At 45.1% G+C, this 17,958-nt stretch overlaps 1 protein-coding gene across 4 annotated transcripts in view; it reads right to left on the bottom strand.

Moving 5' to 3' along the window:
• LOC146187532 (uncharacterized) overlaps positions 1-17,958 on the bottom strand; it is a 291,822-nt gene that overhangs the window by 212,267 nt on the left and 61,597 nt on the right. For 2 of the 4 annotated variants that reach the window (XM_084607738.1, XM_084607739.1), the window contains exon 5: positions 3,109-3,231. The exons of the other annotated variants lie outside the window; for them this stretch is intronic. In XM_084607738.1, coding sequence (XP_084463864.1) covers positions 3,109-3,231 — 123 coding nt within the window. The remainder of the gene's footprint in view (positions 1-3,108; positions 3,232-17,958) is intronic. 4 annotated transcript variants of the gene reach the window in all.

Here is a 17,958-nt window from a genome sequence, read left to right as displayed (position 1 = left end):
TGATCCCATGCATTTCCATTGCGGACACGATCGGTCTCTACGCGTAGCAGCTCACCTTGAAGACAGGGACCAATCAGTGCAAGAGCACTAGGAGGGGTCCCGGTAATGCAGACTGCTTCGAAATGAAAGGGCCCACACTTGCAATTTTGCAGCGAATCCTGGACACTCCTGACAATGTGCACTTGACCAACCTGTACCGTTGTCCCTTGGCTTCTACCTCAAATGTATAGGCACCCTGCGCGACATGCACGTCACTCACAGCGGTGAACTGTCAGGAAGGCTGGAGCAGACGACGGCGCCCGCAGTGCTGTGTGCGTAGTCACGAGCGAGCTCTGTGCTACTTTATCGATCACAAATGGCACATAAAAACAGCTGGGCACACTGCTTTGCTGTAAGCTGCAGCAATTGAAGCCCCTCAATGAACTAAAAGCAGTGCTATCTCTTCCTCGACACTCCTCGCATTACCTACGCAGTGCGCAGCTATCAGACGCTCTCCAAAGGTCCTTTGGAAAGCGTCTGGCCGCAGTCGTGGCCGAGTGGTTTGGGCGCCCGTCTCGGCTGCGGGAGGTGGTCAGTTCGAAACCCGCTGCCGGACACCCACCGGTAAAATTGGGTACAAGCGTCCCCCGGCCTGGCGCCCGGCTCTTTCAGGGGTGTGCGTTTGGAAGAGGCTCTGCTAACCCTGGGTGGTCTCAGCAGAGCATATCAGCTTGCATTTTCTCCGCAGTGTGTTCACGTTAAAGTATTGCACTCGCTGCTAATACATCAATGCAGAATGTCGAAAGGGATTTTGCGCTAAAATAGATTCAGCTGTCTTACACCGTACGTACGCGTTGGTTCCACTCGCCTTCACCTCTGTGCATTCGTCACCCGTTGGCCAAACTGCGCGGCATGCTTTAGGCAGCAGAGGGGAACAATTTAGCAACAGTCTGCGCATGATTTCTTTGCAGTTTGAGTGCCTTGTGAGCTGTTGGTAAACTTGAGAAGCTGCAGATCACCGCTTGCATGCTTGGCTGGTGAAATCGAAAACTAGCAAAGCACGAAAGATGTGGTGTTATCTCTAAGAGCCGTCACTGCTTCGTTAAATGCGGCGACACACTCAAAACACACAGTTAGCTTACACTCACGACAAGGACAACGCGAGGAAACATGGCTAAGTCACTAAATAGCAAGGACTTCATTCTATACCTAACCGAGATCTAACGCGAAAACTAAAAAATGATGCGCAAGCATGTGGAACTTGGCAGGGCGAAAAAATGAATGATTCCTACACAGTGTGTGGTGCCATACTTAACTCACAACGCCATGACCATGGTGTTGAGTCCACCCGGCCGATTCGGTGAAACCTTCCTTCGCGCTGCATCTCGATTAGATTCTAAGGAACCGTTTGCCATCATTGCTCATGTGTGCTGCACCCAAAAGCACGGCATTTCGACCAAAGCAATTTAAAAAAAGAGGCGCGAGCCGTAGCAAAACACATGGCGAAGTGCGCCGCATGCATTGTTTGGCACTGCTGGAAAGGAGGAAGCCAATATAAAACGCAAGAAAAAAGCGCATGGAAGCATGTGACGGCGCTCGGCCAGTGGGAGGGTCGAATTCCAAAGGAAAACACCGGAGAGGAAGCGGAAAAAAACAGCGCGAAGGAAGAAGTGAAGAAAGTGGTTTCTTCACTTTCATCTCAGTTTGTTCACGCTATCTATTAGGATAATGTATCACCAACTCGCCTGCTTAACTGTCCTGTTAGCCTTCACATGTTGGCGCTATATTTAGTTTTTTAAGGGACTTTAGCAGCAATGCATACATGAATTCGCCTGATGGAGCAAAATTTTACGGTTTCCCAAAGCGGCATTGGGGACGGAACGCCGGCAGCGTTGCATTTGCCTTGAAAAGCAAGTTTGAGCTCCATTTTTTTTACCAAGTAGCCACTTGTCTTAAAATGTGGGATCTGCCATGCATACTGCACATTTTTCAAAAAAAAAAAACAAAAAGGGAAAAAGCGCTAACGACACATTCACATGAAAGAAGACACGGACAAGCGCTCACCGTTCTATTGACATGCCGGCTGCATTCTGGAAACGCGCAACACCTTTCTTTTCAATACAAGACTTAACAGCTATGAACAGCTCTTTGTGTGGAATAGCATAAAAAAGACCTTTAACATCTACTGAGAAAAAACTACCTACAGTTCCACAGGACTGTAGAAGACCTATTACATCAGTGGAGTTTTTAGTAGCAAAAGGATCCTCTACTTCTAGCGAGTTCAGGTGTTTCAAGAGAAATTGGCTTATATGTCGTTGCCAAGACTCGCGCTCACTAACAATACAACGAAACAGAACTTCTTTATGAGTCTTGGCCGTGAAAAAGATGCTTAGCGTATTTTCCTTGCACTTGCTTATAGCATTCACTATCTCATCCAGTTCCAGGTTTGTACAGATGGAGACTGCCCGAGACTTTACTTTTGCTGGCTTGAGACTTGTTGGAAAGAAATTCTTTTCAACAGCACGGCAGGCCTTTTCTTTGTAGATGCCTGGCGAGACCACCACGAAGCCTCCTTCCTATCGGCTTGCATTAGCCACAGACCGCTTTCCTTGAAAAAAGTGACGACGGTGTTGATCTTAGATCGGCTGCCTGTGGCTCTCTTCAGAACTGTTCTTGACAGAGCGTCTACACCGTCCAGCAGGCATCTCTCACAGTCTTCAGGCAACGCCTTCCCCTCAACGCTCCTATTCAAAGATAGAAGCTCATGGGCCACATTCGCAGGTTCGAGGCTGAACTTCGGTCCCTTCGAAAGAACCTTGCTAACTTCGTCAGGGATTTTAGCTTGCCCAAAAACTTTCACTTCCCTGCTGCGTTCCTTCGTTTTGGGGGTCTTAGGTGTGTTGTTCAACATGTGACACCACCAGAACTCCACAGCCTGAGCTGCAAGCTTCCTGTATGCTTGAAACTTCTTCTTGGCGATCCATTCAAGGTCTTGGTTGTGAGATGCGACACGCAAACAGTCAAAGAAGAACCGCACTTGTCTCCACAGTTCTGATCATACAATCCTCCACACCCGCTTAATGTAGCCGCAGGAAGGCCGAACAGCGCCGAACAGAGCGATGACCTCACCTGGGATCAGTCCATTCTTGAGGCAGAACGATACGTGTCTGGCTCGGCAGGTTGACCATATGATATTGGTGACAAGCGCAGCCAGATGTGCCGTAGGAGATGAAACACATAAAGAAGAGCCCACTGTATAAGAAAGGTATTCAAGAAGGACTTTTTGTTGGGCTAGTTGGTGCAGCATCTTTTTTCAAAAAAAAAAGGAAAAAGCGCTAACGACACATTCACATGAAAGAAGACACGGACAAGCGCTCACCGTTCTATTGACATGCCGGCTGCATTCTGGAAATGCACAACACCTTTCTTTTCAATACAAGGTGAAGTTATCGCTCTGTTTGGCGCTGTTCGGCCTTCCTACAGCCACGTTAAGCGGGTGTGTAGGATTGTACTGATTGTACTGATCAGAACTGTGGAGAAAAGTGCGGTTCTTCTTTGACTATTTGCGTGTCGCATGTCATAACCAAGACCCTGAATGGATCACCGAGAAGAAGTTTCGAGCATACAGGAAGCTTGCAGCTCAGGCTGTGGAGTTCTGGTGGTGTCACATGTTGAACAACACACCTAGGACCCCCAAAACGAAGGAACGCAGCAGGGAAGTGAAAGTTTTTGGGCAAGCTAAAATCCCTGACGAAGTTAGCAAGGTTCTTTCGAAGGGACTGAAGTTCAGCCTCGAACCTGCGAATGTGGCCCATGAGCTTCTATCTTTGAATAGGAGCGTTGCGGGAAAGGCGTCACCTGAAGACCGCGAGAGATGCCTGCTGGACGGAGTAGACGCTCTGTCAAGAACAGTTCCGAAGAGAGCCACAGGCAGCCGATCTAAGATCAACCCCGTCGTCACATTTTTCAAGGAAAGCGGTCTGCGGCTAATGCAAGCCGATAAGGAAGCAGACTTCGTGGTGGTCCCGCCAGGCATCTACAAAGAAAAGGCCTGCCGTGCTGTTGAAAAGAATTTCGCTCCAAAATGTCTCAAGCCAGCAAAAGTAAAGTCTCGGGCAGTCTCCATCTGTACAAACCTGGAACTGGATAAGATAGCGAATGCTATAAGCAAATGCAAGGAAAATACGCTAAGCATCTTTTTCACGGCCAAGACTCATAAAGAAGAAGTTCCGTTTCGTTGTATTGTTAGTGAGCGAGAGTCTTGGCAACGACATATAAGCCAATTTCTCTTAAAACACCTGAACTCACTTGAAGTAGAGGATCCCTTTGCTACTAAAAACTCCACTGATGTAATAGGTCTTCTACAGTCCTGTGGAACTGTAGGTAGTTTTTTCTCAGTAGATGTTAAAGGTCTTTTTTATGCTATTCCACACAAAGAGCTGTTCATAGCTGTTAAGTCTTGTATTGAAAAGAAAGGTGTTGCGCGTTTCCAGAATGCAGCCGGCATGCAAACGGTGAGCGCTTGTCAGTGTCTTCTTTCATGTGAATGTGTTGTTAGCGCTTTGTCCTTTTTTTTTTTTTGAAAAATGCTGCACCAACTAGCCCAACAAAAAGTCCTTGAATACTGCACATACATGACATTGGACAAAGGCACATCGTTCATTGCATGCGCACAGCAAAGCAATTGGTTTTTATTTTTCCCTCTGCAGCCAAGATGGCACAGTTAGTTATACAGTTGAACCCCGTTATAAGAGGCACGGATGTAAGAGACAATCGGGTATAAGAGACACTCTTCACCCACTTGGTTGGTTGCCCTATCTCTCCCATTAATTCGACCTCTTTTGTAACAGACATCGGACATAGAAGGCAATTGGCTATAAAGGACAAGTTATCCTTGCATTCTGGTCAACAATCTCACTTGTAGCAGACATTTTAACCTTCGATGCAGTGCCATCGGTCGCTAATCGCAGTTGCGCCCATTGTGGAAGCAAAGGGGGATGATAGAAGTGCGCAGTCACTATTTATTATAACTTCAGCAAAGCCAGAGTGGGTCGGTCAGCTATAAAATACCGACGAGAAGCCCCTGCAATGGGAATGCAACATAGGAAAGCACTTCAAACTTACCGCCAAGGGTACCAGTGCGACCGCACGTGCGGGCGTCTGCCCGAGGCAGCAATACCAGGAGCGTGAGGTGGGCCCTCTCGTTCGCACAGCTCCCAATCAAGAATCACAGGTGTCCTATCCCTACTAAAAGTACCTACTTTGAAATAAGGGCTGATCAGAAAATAAAAACATGGTACCCTGCTTATAAGAGACCTCTCATATAAGAGACAAAAACTGCTCTCCCGTACGTGTCTTTTATAAAGGGGTTCAACTGTATTGGGTTTTATGGCGCAGTAGCAACTACGGCTATGCTGCGCCAAACACAGTTAAATTATAATGACATAGGTAAAACAGCTTCTTATAGTTTGTTTAAAATGGTGGCATCTTTGAGGTACTTAAATATCTGTGCAGAATCGACAAGTGCTTGTTCACCTAAAATGAGCATGGGCTGTAATGGGATGCGTTCCTTGTAAAATAACGTCAAATATTTTTCCCTCAGATCTTCAAGTTCTGTACATGAAATTAAAAGGTGGTTTACTGTTAGTTCATCACCACACCTTTCACAGAGTGGTTTCTCTAGTTCTGTCAGCAAGAAATTGTGAGCGAGGTAGGTGTGTCCGACGCATAAGAGACATAAAATTACTTTTTTTTTAAAACATTCCTGATGGTTACAGTATTTCCATTCAGATAAAAAGGGCATCACAGAACACAGTTTGTTGTTAACGTGTTTGTTCCATGTATGTAGCTTGCCATTTACCTCTCAATTTAGTATAGGCAAGCGTCATGTTTGTCAACACAGGTGGCACTGCGATCGGCAGCGACATGGGGTGTAGGCCAAACGCATGCCTACACTGCGCTAAGCGACGCTGCCTCCGAAAGCAGTTCGCGCGTGCGAATATCCTGAGGCATAAGCTTTGCTTGTGCGTAGGAATAGTTTGGTTTATGCCTGGATTGTAGTCCAGCACCTTATCAGCCGATTAATGCTGGAATTGCGTGGCGAAGAGCGCTGCATTGACTTCCTTCTCCGTGGCCTCAACAGCGCGTAGCTACGGTACGTAGGCTACTGCAGTGAGTGATTAAGTTAAATAAAAACAAGAAAATGTAATGTACAAGAAAGACTGGGGCTATTCCTAGCGCATGCAAGGAAGACAACAACATGAATGAAGAAGTGTTTTTCACGACTCTTTTGACTGGTTTTCTGCTGCTTCAAGCATTTTCACTCTAAGGAACAATATTATCGGGAACTATTGGCCTCGAGATCGAGCAGATTCGCCACCTTGCGGCTCAGCGGCGAAACCTACTCAGTGTGGATGCATTTTCGCGTCGCGTGCCAGCCCGCAGTGATTTACGCGCGCGCATGCGGCGTGTACAGGAGTGTTTTTGTTTGTTTCGCGGTTCCTGTGCGCTTTTGCTTACCTATATACTTCTTGCAAAATAAATATGAACAGTCTATAACCCCACGCTTCAGTACAAAAAAAAAATACTTGTCCGTATCGAGTATGTCATGCTTGGATAAGGACATCATCCATCGCGGTCTTCGGCGCTTGAGATCCTTTGACACGCAATGTTTCAAACGAAGTGGTACTGTCGTTAGCTCCGTGTCAAAGCAAAACAGGTCGCTGCCGTCAATAAAAGTTAATGCAAACACTCAGAAATATTCCCGTTTCTATTTGGAATACAGCAGCTACTAAAACATATGCCACCGCAGACTGCTTCATATAGCAGAATGCAGTTTGAACAGACCACTCTATGCCTACTATGCCATCTGTATGCACGATAAAGTTGTGTGCGTACTTTTCTTTTTTTGCTTTTAAACCACTCTCGCAGTGTCTGAATGGTAAGGGCGCTCGACTGCTGATTTCGAGAACAGGGGATTCAATCACGACATGACCGTTTCGAAAGGCGCTCCTCTGCACAATAAACAATCCCACATGGTAAATGTGGTGTTATTAATGAAGAAAAAAAAAAAATGACTCCAAAACCAGCCTCTGCAATCATAGCCGATGCCGCTTTCATGCGTTAAACCCGGACCAATATGCATTTATTTTCTTTTCCTTTGTTGTTGAAGGCTTCTGTGCATCCATAAAAGCTTTAGTGAGCACATTTTGCTTCAGAGAAATGCTCGAATGTTTGGGAAACATATTCCCTGCACCTAATTGTTACACTAAATATTGCATAATACACCTCGATTAATGTACTTTCCTGGTAGCCTATTATAATGATTATAATCCCTTTTCCTCCAAGTGCTGTCTTCCGAGCAAACTAGTCGTTTCAGACAAGGGGAGTAAAACAGCTTCATGCGGGCTTACATATCAGAATAAATACATTTTTATAGTCGCATGATAAGATTACCTCCATTTCTTTCGGAATAGTTTTATATCCGGCACCTGTTATGGAAGCAACCCTAATATTTTACTTTTAGTCACTGCTAAATAATTAGTGATAAAAAAATTTTCAATTGCTTCCCAGAACATGACAGTGCCCATGCGCAGTTTATAACGATGTCTTTGCAGCGAGTAATTCATAGCTCGCACTTTAACGTTACTGAAAATTAATTGCTGATTATTGTAAATTCTGTCAAGTGTGTAAAAGTTCTCTCACACGGTGAAATTTATTGGCAATGCAAAACAAAATAATTTACACTACTAATTTACCATTATAAACATCACACACATCAGAAATCCCTTATACTTTTCTCGGTTTCAGGAAATCGTTTACAGTTAGTGGCGCATGCAGTAATACGCTATCACATTCTATGACAGTGGCCGCAAAAAGCATCTAAGCAAATTCAATCCACTCAGCGCTGTACAGGTGAACAATCAGCTTTCCTGTGCGGCGAGGTTTCCTGTACAGTGTCGGCGTGATCTCATTTTTGGGGAATACTTGTGAGTGGTTGTTTGGGCCAGAGTTGATGTGCTCTCAGTCTAAAGCAACTCGCCATGCAGTACGCTGCTAGTGCTACATTAACCTGCTTAATCCTCGAGTCAAATACAATATAATGAACCAGGCTTTCTCGATTCAATCTAAAGTACTGCAGGTCACAGCACGAACCTTTTATCTGCGTTGGCTTGACACTAAATTTGCCGGTCTCACTCGCATGAGACACATGCAAACTGTTTAAAAGTCGATAAGAAAAATAAAGCTGTCATTAGGTAGGCCCAAGTATTAGGCGCGTGAGCGCGGTACAGCGCAAGAAACGTGCAAAGTAAATCTAGAAGTCTGGTGGTTGCGTGCTTTGATTTCCTAAAATCCGCGCTTCTTCTGCTGCACTGGCGAAATCCTTGAATTTTTTTCTGCAATATTGCAGAAATACTGCCGAAGACAGGTTTTCATCGCCAACAAACCCGCTGTAAACTCGGAAGCAGACCTACGCAGCTCGTGTTTCTGTGAGCGCCGCCGGCTGCCGATCCACACTACCGGAGCGACGGTGGCGCCATCTCTAGGTCGATCTCGCGGCGAATATATACTGAACTAGAAATTACATTTCTAGCTCACTTTACCGGCGCAAATTAAGTTATAAAATTTCATAGTTAATAAAAACTCAATTTTTTTTGTTTTGTAACATGTTCGCCTAGTGCACTGCCAACTTGTTTTGGCCTGCTCGATAAAAAAAATGTTTGACGTCTGTCTCATCTTACAGACATAGCCAAGGTCATTCACAGGTTAATATATACATGAAGGCCCGTAAAAATGCTCTCATTTTGTTTTCTTTATTCTCGATCTAGGAGCGACGCATGAGTGCAGATGCAGATCGCTTGCAGCGAAATTTGCGCGATCTGCTGAAGTTTTTGAGTATACTTGGAAATTTTTTATTCGAATGCACGTTATCTTATTATGCTTATTTCACACCCCTCACAGCCGATTCCACTTTGGGACATTAAACTCCATGTACCATATATATACTTATTATATCCTGCTCGGTTAGAGCTATAGGTTGTACGTGGATACTTAATTTGTTTGTCAGGATCTTGATGACCTTCAAAAAGAAAATTTAAGAATATGAGAAATAATGCTGCGAGACTGCCATACGCACACGAATACGCACACGAATATAGTGTCTAAACTTTTTATGGCTTGATATAATATATCAAAACGGGCACGAGCTGCAGGCGTTTGTTCTTGCACTATTCGTCGTGCCGCTGAAAAGCAATCACGACAATTAAGGGTTGCAAATGAACTCATCTAGTTGCAATGCAAAAATGCAACGCACGTTAGCCGCAAAGGCAGTCCGTCACCAAAAAAATGTCGCACTCAACGCCGCTGCCCTTTGCTCTCATCTTTATCCGACCGCAGGAAACATGATAAAACAAGAGCCATTTTGTTTTTTGTGCAATCAACCGCACCACAGCTTGCAGAAATATCGGGAATTATGCCAGAAAACACAACAAGCGCAGCACCTCCAATGCAGACGGCTCGGACTTTTGCCTACACCACGAAAGTCACTGCTGTCACCAGCGCCGCCGCATCTCCACTGACGTCACGGGCTGGCGCTTGTCTATAAATTAGCTTAAGCAATCCTTATGTGGCATGCTCACTTGTCTTATTTGACCAAATTGGGCTCTCTCATTGCCCTCGATTCCAACATGGCTGGGAATCCAGCAGAACTTTATGCTATGATTCGAGCTGTGGTTTTACCTATGTTATGTATAGGAGTTGGAATTTTTAGGTATTTACTTTCAAGGAATTCGGCTGAATTTTTTCGGTGTTTATTTGGAAACACAAGTTCCTTTTTTTTTTCGGTTAATACTATTTTCTGCTGATTAAATACCGCTGTTTTTTTTTCGGTGAGATAAGAGGCATCTGCCTACAGTTAAATGTGACATAGTGTTCATTTTCTTTTTTTCTTGCATATTGTTTTATGCATTTTTATTTAAAGGGACACTGCTGCACTTTTTGAAAATATTGGGCTTTCAGCAGAAACCCACATTTTTCTTGCTGTGAAGTCGAATATCAGATTGAAATTAGGCACAAAAAAAGCAGAAATAGCCTTTTTTCAGCACAAATGTGCAGCCCGCGCTACGGGGCTGATCGCAGGTGGCACAGCCGCCTGTGATTGGTCAAGACGTCGCGTGACGACATTTTGAGGGCCGGGGAAGCTGCCGATGCGGCTCATTCGCTGCGTGATCGCAGCTCTCTGCGATTTTGTCAATGTCATTATGGCACGCAATTTCAACTCAAATGACTACTGGTATTTTCACCACATGTATCCGTACCAGATGTGCCTACAAACAATGCATGAAAACTTGCTTTGGTTAGAGTATAAAACATTTTGAAAAGTAGTGTGTGTCATTATTAGCAGAAACTTACATGGCCCTCAGCGAAACCTCGGCGCGCATATTCCTGGGAAGGAAGGGCAGCCAACTACCTCCGCCCTGCCCGAAAGGTCACTGCTGTGAAAAATGGACCCAAGGCTTGGTGTACCAAATCCTGCTCTGAGTGCCAGGCATTGAGAAAACGAAGAGTTTTATAGAAAGGGTGATGCAGTACACAGCTGCCCCCAGACAAATTAATAATAAGTGAACAGCGGTTGCCGAGCTCTGCGATGCATGCAAGAAATTGATGGAATGTGCTGGAGACCAAGTCAAACGCACGCAGGAAGCTGCTTGAGTCATGGGACATTTAGCAGACTAGTTCAATAATGGCAGCGTTTGGGCGAGTTGGTTAGACATGCTAAACCTGGAAAGCGCATAAGAAACAACGGACAACAGCAAGAGACAGACAGGTTTAACATAGCAGACTAGAGAACCTTTCATTTTTATTGTACGCTCCCAATACACGTTCAGTGAATTGACGGCTGACATATGTTGAAAGCCAAGCTGCCACTCCGCTGCACCCACGAAGAAACTATGTTCCGAAATGTACTTTTTTATTGTTTTCATTTCTAATTTAACTTGCATCCGCAAGCAAGACAGGACTATGTAAAATTACGAGGCAACGATGGGTACAAAATCACAAGGCCACATATATGAATATAGCTTCGATGATTGCTTGCTTGGACGCATCGAAGGAAACCTCGCTCAATGCACTCCATACCTGAATGCACCCATACTGAGCTGAGCGGTACATGCCTTATCTTCTAATATTGCTCCCGTGGTTCCACGAACATATCAGGCACGTGGCCTGCTGGAAAGGATCTCGAAAAGCCGTCACAACCTAGCTGCAACATAACAGTGGGCTCTTTTTAATCATCTGCTCGTTTGCAAAGATATCAGCGCATGCTGCTGATAAGTTGTCCGATGTTAACGCAGAAGCCATTGCGGAAAAAAAAAATTTAAAACGAGACACGTGAATATAACCATGCGCCGATGCTTTCTGCTCGTACCATCGCGAAATTTCACTCCTTGAACAGATCGAAATCAACACTAAACACAAAGGTTCTCAAAGTACAAGCATTACCTCCCTTTTTAATAAACGTGGTTCTAGGAAATGGTAACTGGCATGACTCTTTTGCGCAAGCAAATAGAAGGAACCACTTCATGGTTGCCTTTTAGACAAAGCCCTATAGAAATCGCATTAGGAACAAGCTGCATGTGACTTCGAGTGAAATGTTTCCTCTAATTTATCTCTCTTCTGAACAGCGCCGCATTGTGCTGCGAGCTTTTGACACGATGGAAGATGGCATCATCCACAGCTGTTTGTGCATTTGTATCAGGTGCACAACACTGAGTTGACGTGTTTTGTACGTCTGCAATCCATGCAAGACGAGGATCCCTCTGTTGGCTCTGTATGACTCGGCTCCTCAGTGACGTCACGATGGACAAGAAAGATTTTTCTCTCCACTTTCCTCCTCTGTAGCAGTCGCGGGGGGCACGGGAGATTTGAATTGCGTGCTATAAGTCAGCGATTGCGCATCTGTTTTATGCACAACAAAAAAAAGTTACTGATCAACAAATAATCTACTTAAAAATCTATAGTATTGGCACATTTAAAAACCACTGCAGTGTCTCTTATGTATAGTTTGTCACATTACAGCTAAGCTCATGGAAGAAAATACTATTGTCATGATGAAAATTAGAGTAATGACAAAATGCATATGTAAAACAAATTTCCACGTTAGACAAAGGAGTAACTGAATTATTATTCATTACAATCAAATTTTTGCATAAGTCAAAGCAATTGAAAAACAAATGCGCTTCTTTCGGCTTGTGTCTGAGAAGTGTCACGTGGCAAGAAACGTGTGGGCTTCGCGATTTCATTTGCGCTGCTGGTCTGTCCTCCAAGTGCCCCTCCTTGGACGCTTGATATGTTTATGAGTGTCGGGAAGAACGCCTGCCATTTGTTCCCCGTTCGTGAGACCATGAACAATGTCTCAACCGCTGTGCTTAAACCAATGGTTTGGTTTGTGGCGTTTTACGTCCCAAAGCAACTCAGGCTATGAGAGACGACCGTAGTGAAGGACTCCGGAAATTTCGACCACCTGGGGTTCTTTAACGTGCACTGACATCGCACAGCACACGAGCGCCTTGCTTTTGCCTCCATCGAAAAGCTGCCGCCGAGGCCGGGACTCGATCCCGCGTCCTTGGGAACAGTAGTCGAACGCCGTAACCACTGCGCCGCCCTGGCGGGGTTTGCTTAAACCAATTATGCCCAATCATGCCCCTGGATTGAACACTGTTGTAAAGTGTGCAAAGAAAGGTACTGACTTTTCTCGGTTTAATTCCAACCTTTAAAAATGCTTACGGCGTACGGTTCAAACCAGAGTCCCCCCTAGTTATGTATTGTGCTTCCTAATGTAGGTTCTTTGTTGTAAGGCTGTAAGTAGGCTTAGAGAATCAGTGTAGATGACACTATTTTTGATTTTCTTTTTGACTACTACGGCAGTCGTTTTTACCGACTCCTTGAACTCCTCCTCCTACATGCATTTCAGTGGTGTTTTACTTTTCTGCACATGTGTCAGTCTCATACTGCAGGGAAGCTGTACCATGGCGGTAGAGGGTCATTTCTTGGTGCAGTTATCTTCCAAAATGCAATATCAGCGGCCTGATAGAATGTGGTTGTTACGGAATAAAGTTGGGAATTTGGTGACATTGGCGTAGCAGAGATTTTTATTGACGTTCTGCGATCCTCTAGTGGAAGTCTACATAGAGACTGGCTACGGGGGATGCTCGAGATGATAGGCGTAGACCGAGAATATGAACAGGATCGAGTTGTTTCAAGTAGGAGGGTCTTGCTGAGCCATATGCTATACAACCATAATCTAGCTTGCAACGAACCACAGAGCAATAGGTTTGCAAAAGACACGCTCAATCAGACCCCCAACGTTTCTGTGAGAGCACCTTTAGGACATTAAGGGTTCGGGCAGCAATTTTTTTTAGGTTGTTTATATGGGTAGAAATTAGGTTTTTTTTGTCAAATATAACGCCTAAAAATTTGTGTTGTTTCACTGGCAGCATGGTGTGGTTCAGGTGCAGCATGGGATCAATCTGTAAGCCTCGTCTTAGAACACAACAGCTACTGTCTTTTGTGGCGAAAACTTACATCCATTCCTGTCTGCCCAAGCAACTGGTTTATTTTGAGTCATCTGTATTAGTCTCCCACATGTAGGTATGCTGGAAAAAGTGCTTGTTATCCGTAGGTCATCTACATAAATGGAATACATTCAGATTACTTGAGCTAAGAAATTCATCTTGACTATAAAAAAAAAGTTGTGCTCAGAATGCACCCCTAGGGCATGCCGTTCTCTTGAATAAAAGTGCTGGAGAGGGAAGTCAAAGAGGATGCCGAACCTCCACATGGTATTGCAGGCCATGTTGAAGCAACATTCAGATACAATGCTGTTTGTGGATGTGTGTTCTCTAGGCAGAAACGATGTTCAATTGTAGAAGAGGCCACATTAATGTGTATCCAGCAGCTGTCGAGATTTAAGGACAAAAATGAGCCTTACGTTCACTATGCTTTCATACAATTTTGCGATGCAACTGGTAAGGGCTATTGGTCTATAACTACTAGGACTTGTTTTCCGGGTTTCATAAATGGCACTATTTTGGCTGTTTTCCATGTTTACGGTATTTTCCCAGTTATCCATATTTGATTAAAGAATACTAAGAGTGCCTCTACGGCAGGCTGAGAGAGATGAGCTAGCATCGCCTAGTGTACATAGTCCGGACCTCATTTTGCCTGAGCTGGGACCGCAGTATGTTGGTTGTATTGATTAAGCACACTATCTGATAGGACAAAATCTTCAATTGCCTGGCCTTTAGACTCCGTCCAATCACTACCCCAAAAAGGAAAGTGGGCATTAAAATCCCCAATTACAACATAGGGTTCAGGTAGTCTGTTAAAGAGGAGTCTTGCACTGTTAGTGGAAGATGTAGTTGGATGTAAATTGAGCATACTGTTATGGTTTTGTACTTATACATTAACCGCAATGGCTTTAAATTTGGTGTTGAGCTTTATTTCTCGAGCTGAGGTGCCAATCTGAGTGATAATTGCCACACCACCCAAGTCTATTTGTCTGCTCTCTGTCACAGCGAAAGATGTTATGATGTTTAAAAATGTTTGTGTTTATAGGGACAACGTTTATTTCTTGTATGCATCAGGCTATTGGTGTCATTGATCCTAGTGTGTCTTTAATGTCACTGCAGTTGTTCAGTAGGCCTCTACAGTTCCACTGTACTAGGAAAGCCATGTTTGTGTGTTTGGATGGGAATTATTTATCGTCAGGGGGTCTTTCCCTATTTATTGCGAGAGTTGGACCAGCTCTGTGCCGAGGCTAGTGTCCATCACCTCACTCGAGGGAAGACCGCGGAGAGGCAGTCTGTTTGTAGGCCTCCCCCACGGTGTAAGAAGTAGCTTAGGTGAGAGGGCGGCGGCGCGGGGCGCACGGCGGAAAGGCTCTGCTTCTAGAGAGCGCCTACAGATGGCGCGAGCAACTGCGCCTCTTTGGCCCGGCCTCCCGCACGCCCCGTCAATGCGAACACTGCGCCCCGCTCATGGTGCAAGAAGCACTTTGCTGAGGGCATCGGCATTTTCCGTTTTAACACAGTGCTTTCAAAGAACTTGGAGCTGTTTGTGCTTAATATGAGGTCTGCTCGTTTAACCCTGTTCATACTTAGTTGTGGGGTGCAGACAGAGTCCGACGCCCTGATTATAAACCGCAGTAAGAAAGAAATCTGGCCGAGGAACGGTTTGGTTCAGTTTTGCGGTTTTGCGGGAGGCTGGATATAAATCATTACCTTTCCTTAGCAACAAAAGCCGAGGCCTGAGCAATTCGTTCGTATTGACAGGATGTTATAGGGTTATGGAACAGCTACTGTTGCGGCCGTGCTTGCTGTCACAATCGCGTAATAATACAAGCTAACAGCGTCTTTTTTTTTTTTTTCATTACGCATGTAGTATTTTAATCAACCTTATTTGGCGTCGCTAGCTAAAAAGCCACCGGCATTATTTCTTTGCTATTCCCCGCATATGTAGCATAGCATCGCATCAAAACACTTTTTTCACGTCATTTATTTACTGAATTTTAGAATTTTCAGGCAAGAAAGCATGTAATACAAAACGTCAATACAAATAACATGCTCGATAAAAGAAGCGAATGAAACGCGAATAACCGAGAAAAGGCATGTTCAGTTCGTTGAAGCGGTCCTGCTTAGACATGTCTTGGCTCATGCTTGTTCTTCAGTTGCAGTACTGACGCATGCGTAGGCATATGTAGCAACTTGGCAAGTATTTCTTCTTTGTGCGTACCACAAGGAAGTGGAAATTCTCTAGCACAGAATCAGTAGTTTTGTCGTCTGTCATCTGCGTACTTAGCGAACCTTTCCTCAGTGTATTTGAACAAGTCAAAGAGGTGCATATTTGGATGCGTGAGCCAGCCCCTGCTTTTTGCAGTTCACGAGATCGGCTTCGGGCACATTTGCGAGATCTTTCTGTCCTTCAAGAGCACCCTTGCAAACGGAGCAGGTTGTAACATTGCCAAGTTTTCTTGACAAAAACCCTGTAACGTAGTAGACAATGCAGTTGCATCTGTGTCAGGGTCGTCGAAATCGAAGACATCGTCGCACTCCCAGTTTCCATCATCGATGAGCCCGTCAAGTCTTTGCTTCAGTTCATGCAACTTTCCCACATGTTGCGCAGCTGAGCCCTTATATATTTCTCTAATGTCAGCCAAAGTCACAACAGCTGCTTGCCTTTTATCAAGCACCGTACAATTCCAAACTCCGGCGGTTTTACCAAAGAATATAAGCTGAGCATGCGGTACAGCTGTAGGAAGGTGAGAAACGTCGGGTGCTCATTCTCCCCACCAGCTTGCCTGATTATGCCAAAGAAGCGCTCCAGCGGGTCTTGGTTCATCTTTGCCGTCAATACATACTTGAAGCCGCAGTTCTTCAGCAGGTGAATTGACAGCTCCCGCACAGATTGCAATGTTACGCGTAGGCCTTCGGCAGTTGACTGCGTAGAAAGAGGTCCTTGTGGATTTCACCGCTCACGACCTGTTGCTCCTACGAGTCCAGCCACTCGGATGCAGATTCCAGGACACCAAAATCCTTGCACTCCAGTTTTAAACCTTCTGCCGGAAAGCGCCGGTTTAAAGCGTCAAACAAGTCATTTAAAAGAAGCGTGAATTTGACCGTCGGCTCCACATTGGTTAGACGAGGCGCACCTCTCTTTGCATAAAAAAGAATTCCTTTAACCACAGAGTTGCTGAATATCTGCGTAGCAAGCTTTACCCTCATCCTGAGCATCTTGGAAGGGTTTATGCGGCTGTATGTTATTTTGGGACATACTTTGAGCTCTGTTTTGTTCTTGCTGTCTGCAACGAACAAGGCATCATAGCAGGACCACCTTATCAGCTTCCCGTCTCTTTTGAGAACCTTCTTGTCTAGTAGCCTGTTTCTGATGCACTTGAAAAGATGAGGTGTATCAGACAGTACGTACACATTTCTAGAACTGTCAACTGGGTGCTCAAAAGAATTACGAACGTGACCCAGAGAACCAGTGATACCGAGCTGCTTCCACATTGCCCGGTTGGTGGAAGCACCGTCACACACTACTCCGTCGACGAACAAGCCGGCGTTTTCTAGGTGTATGATACATTGGATCAGGAGTTGAGAAAGCAGCGTCCCCTTAGTTGGTCCTTTCGACGCAAATACGGCTACTGGCTGTAAGTATGTTTCACCAAACGGTGCAAAAGCAAAGACGAGGCCATGATCTGCGATTTCATTGCTTTGATTATTTTTTTCTCCATGATCAACAAGACCGGTGTACGTCATTGTCTGCGAGTTGACGGCCACTTGTTTTCTTAATTGAATTTCGTTCAAGATAAGGATTCCCCTCCGCTGGAAAGCGGTCTTTGCGGCAACCTTTATCTTGAGGGCTTTGAAGAAGTTCTCATCAAAACCGCACTTCTGGCCAACCATGCTAATATATTTTCTCACGGTGGTGACGCACGGCAAAGGCAATATGTCATTGTTCCGTAAAAAAGAGTAGGCGGCCGGGCTCCGTATATGCAGCAAGAGGCACAACAGGATCCAGTCGTCCGTGTACCGTCTGCTTGATTTTGATGCGCACTTAGCCGCTGCTATACATTCTTCTAACAAAAGCAGCTGTGCTGGCGGTATATCAAGTCCCTTCAGTTTCTCCTTGATATCTTGTTCCTGCAAATCTGTTAGCTGCTTCATCGCCGCCTGCAACTGCCCCAGTAGAAGCTTGTTGCGCTTTGCCAGTCGTGCTCCTGAACGCTGAAGGGCTGACCTTGCACGTCGCAAAGCAGAAAGCTTCTGTTGCTGGCCCCACCGACAACCTGAAACGCTTGAAAGGTATTTGCTGCTTGGCTCGGGCAGCTCAGCGATCAGCATGTATCCTTAGGGTGTCAGCAAGGCCAGAACGACAGATGGCACCCAGGGATGTCACCAAAAGGCATTTGTTGTGTCTCCA

Source organism: Amblyomma maculatum, chromosome 6 (assembly GCF_055883805.1).
Source record: "Amblyomma maculatum isolate TAMU_Amacu chromosome 6, ASM5588380v1, whole genome shotgun sequence".
NCBI classification, from domain to species: domain Eukaryota; kingdom Metazoa; phylum Arthropoda; class Arachnida; order Ixodida; family Ixodidae; genus Amblyomma; species Amblyomma maculatum.
Note: the sequence above shows the minus strand (reverse complement) of the source record. Positions and strands in the feature narration are given on the sequence as shown.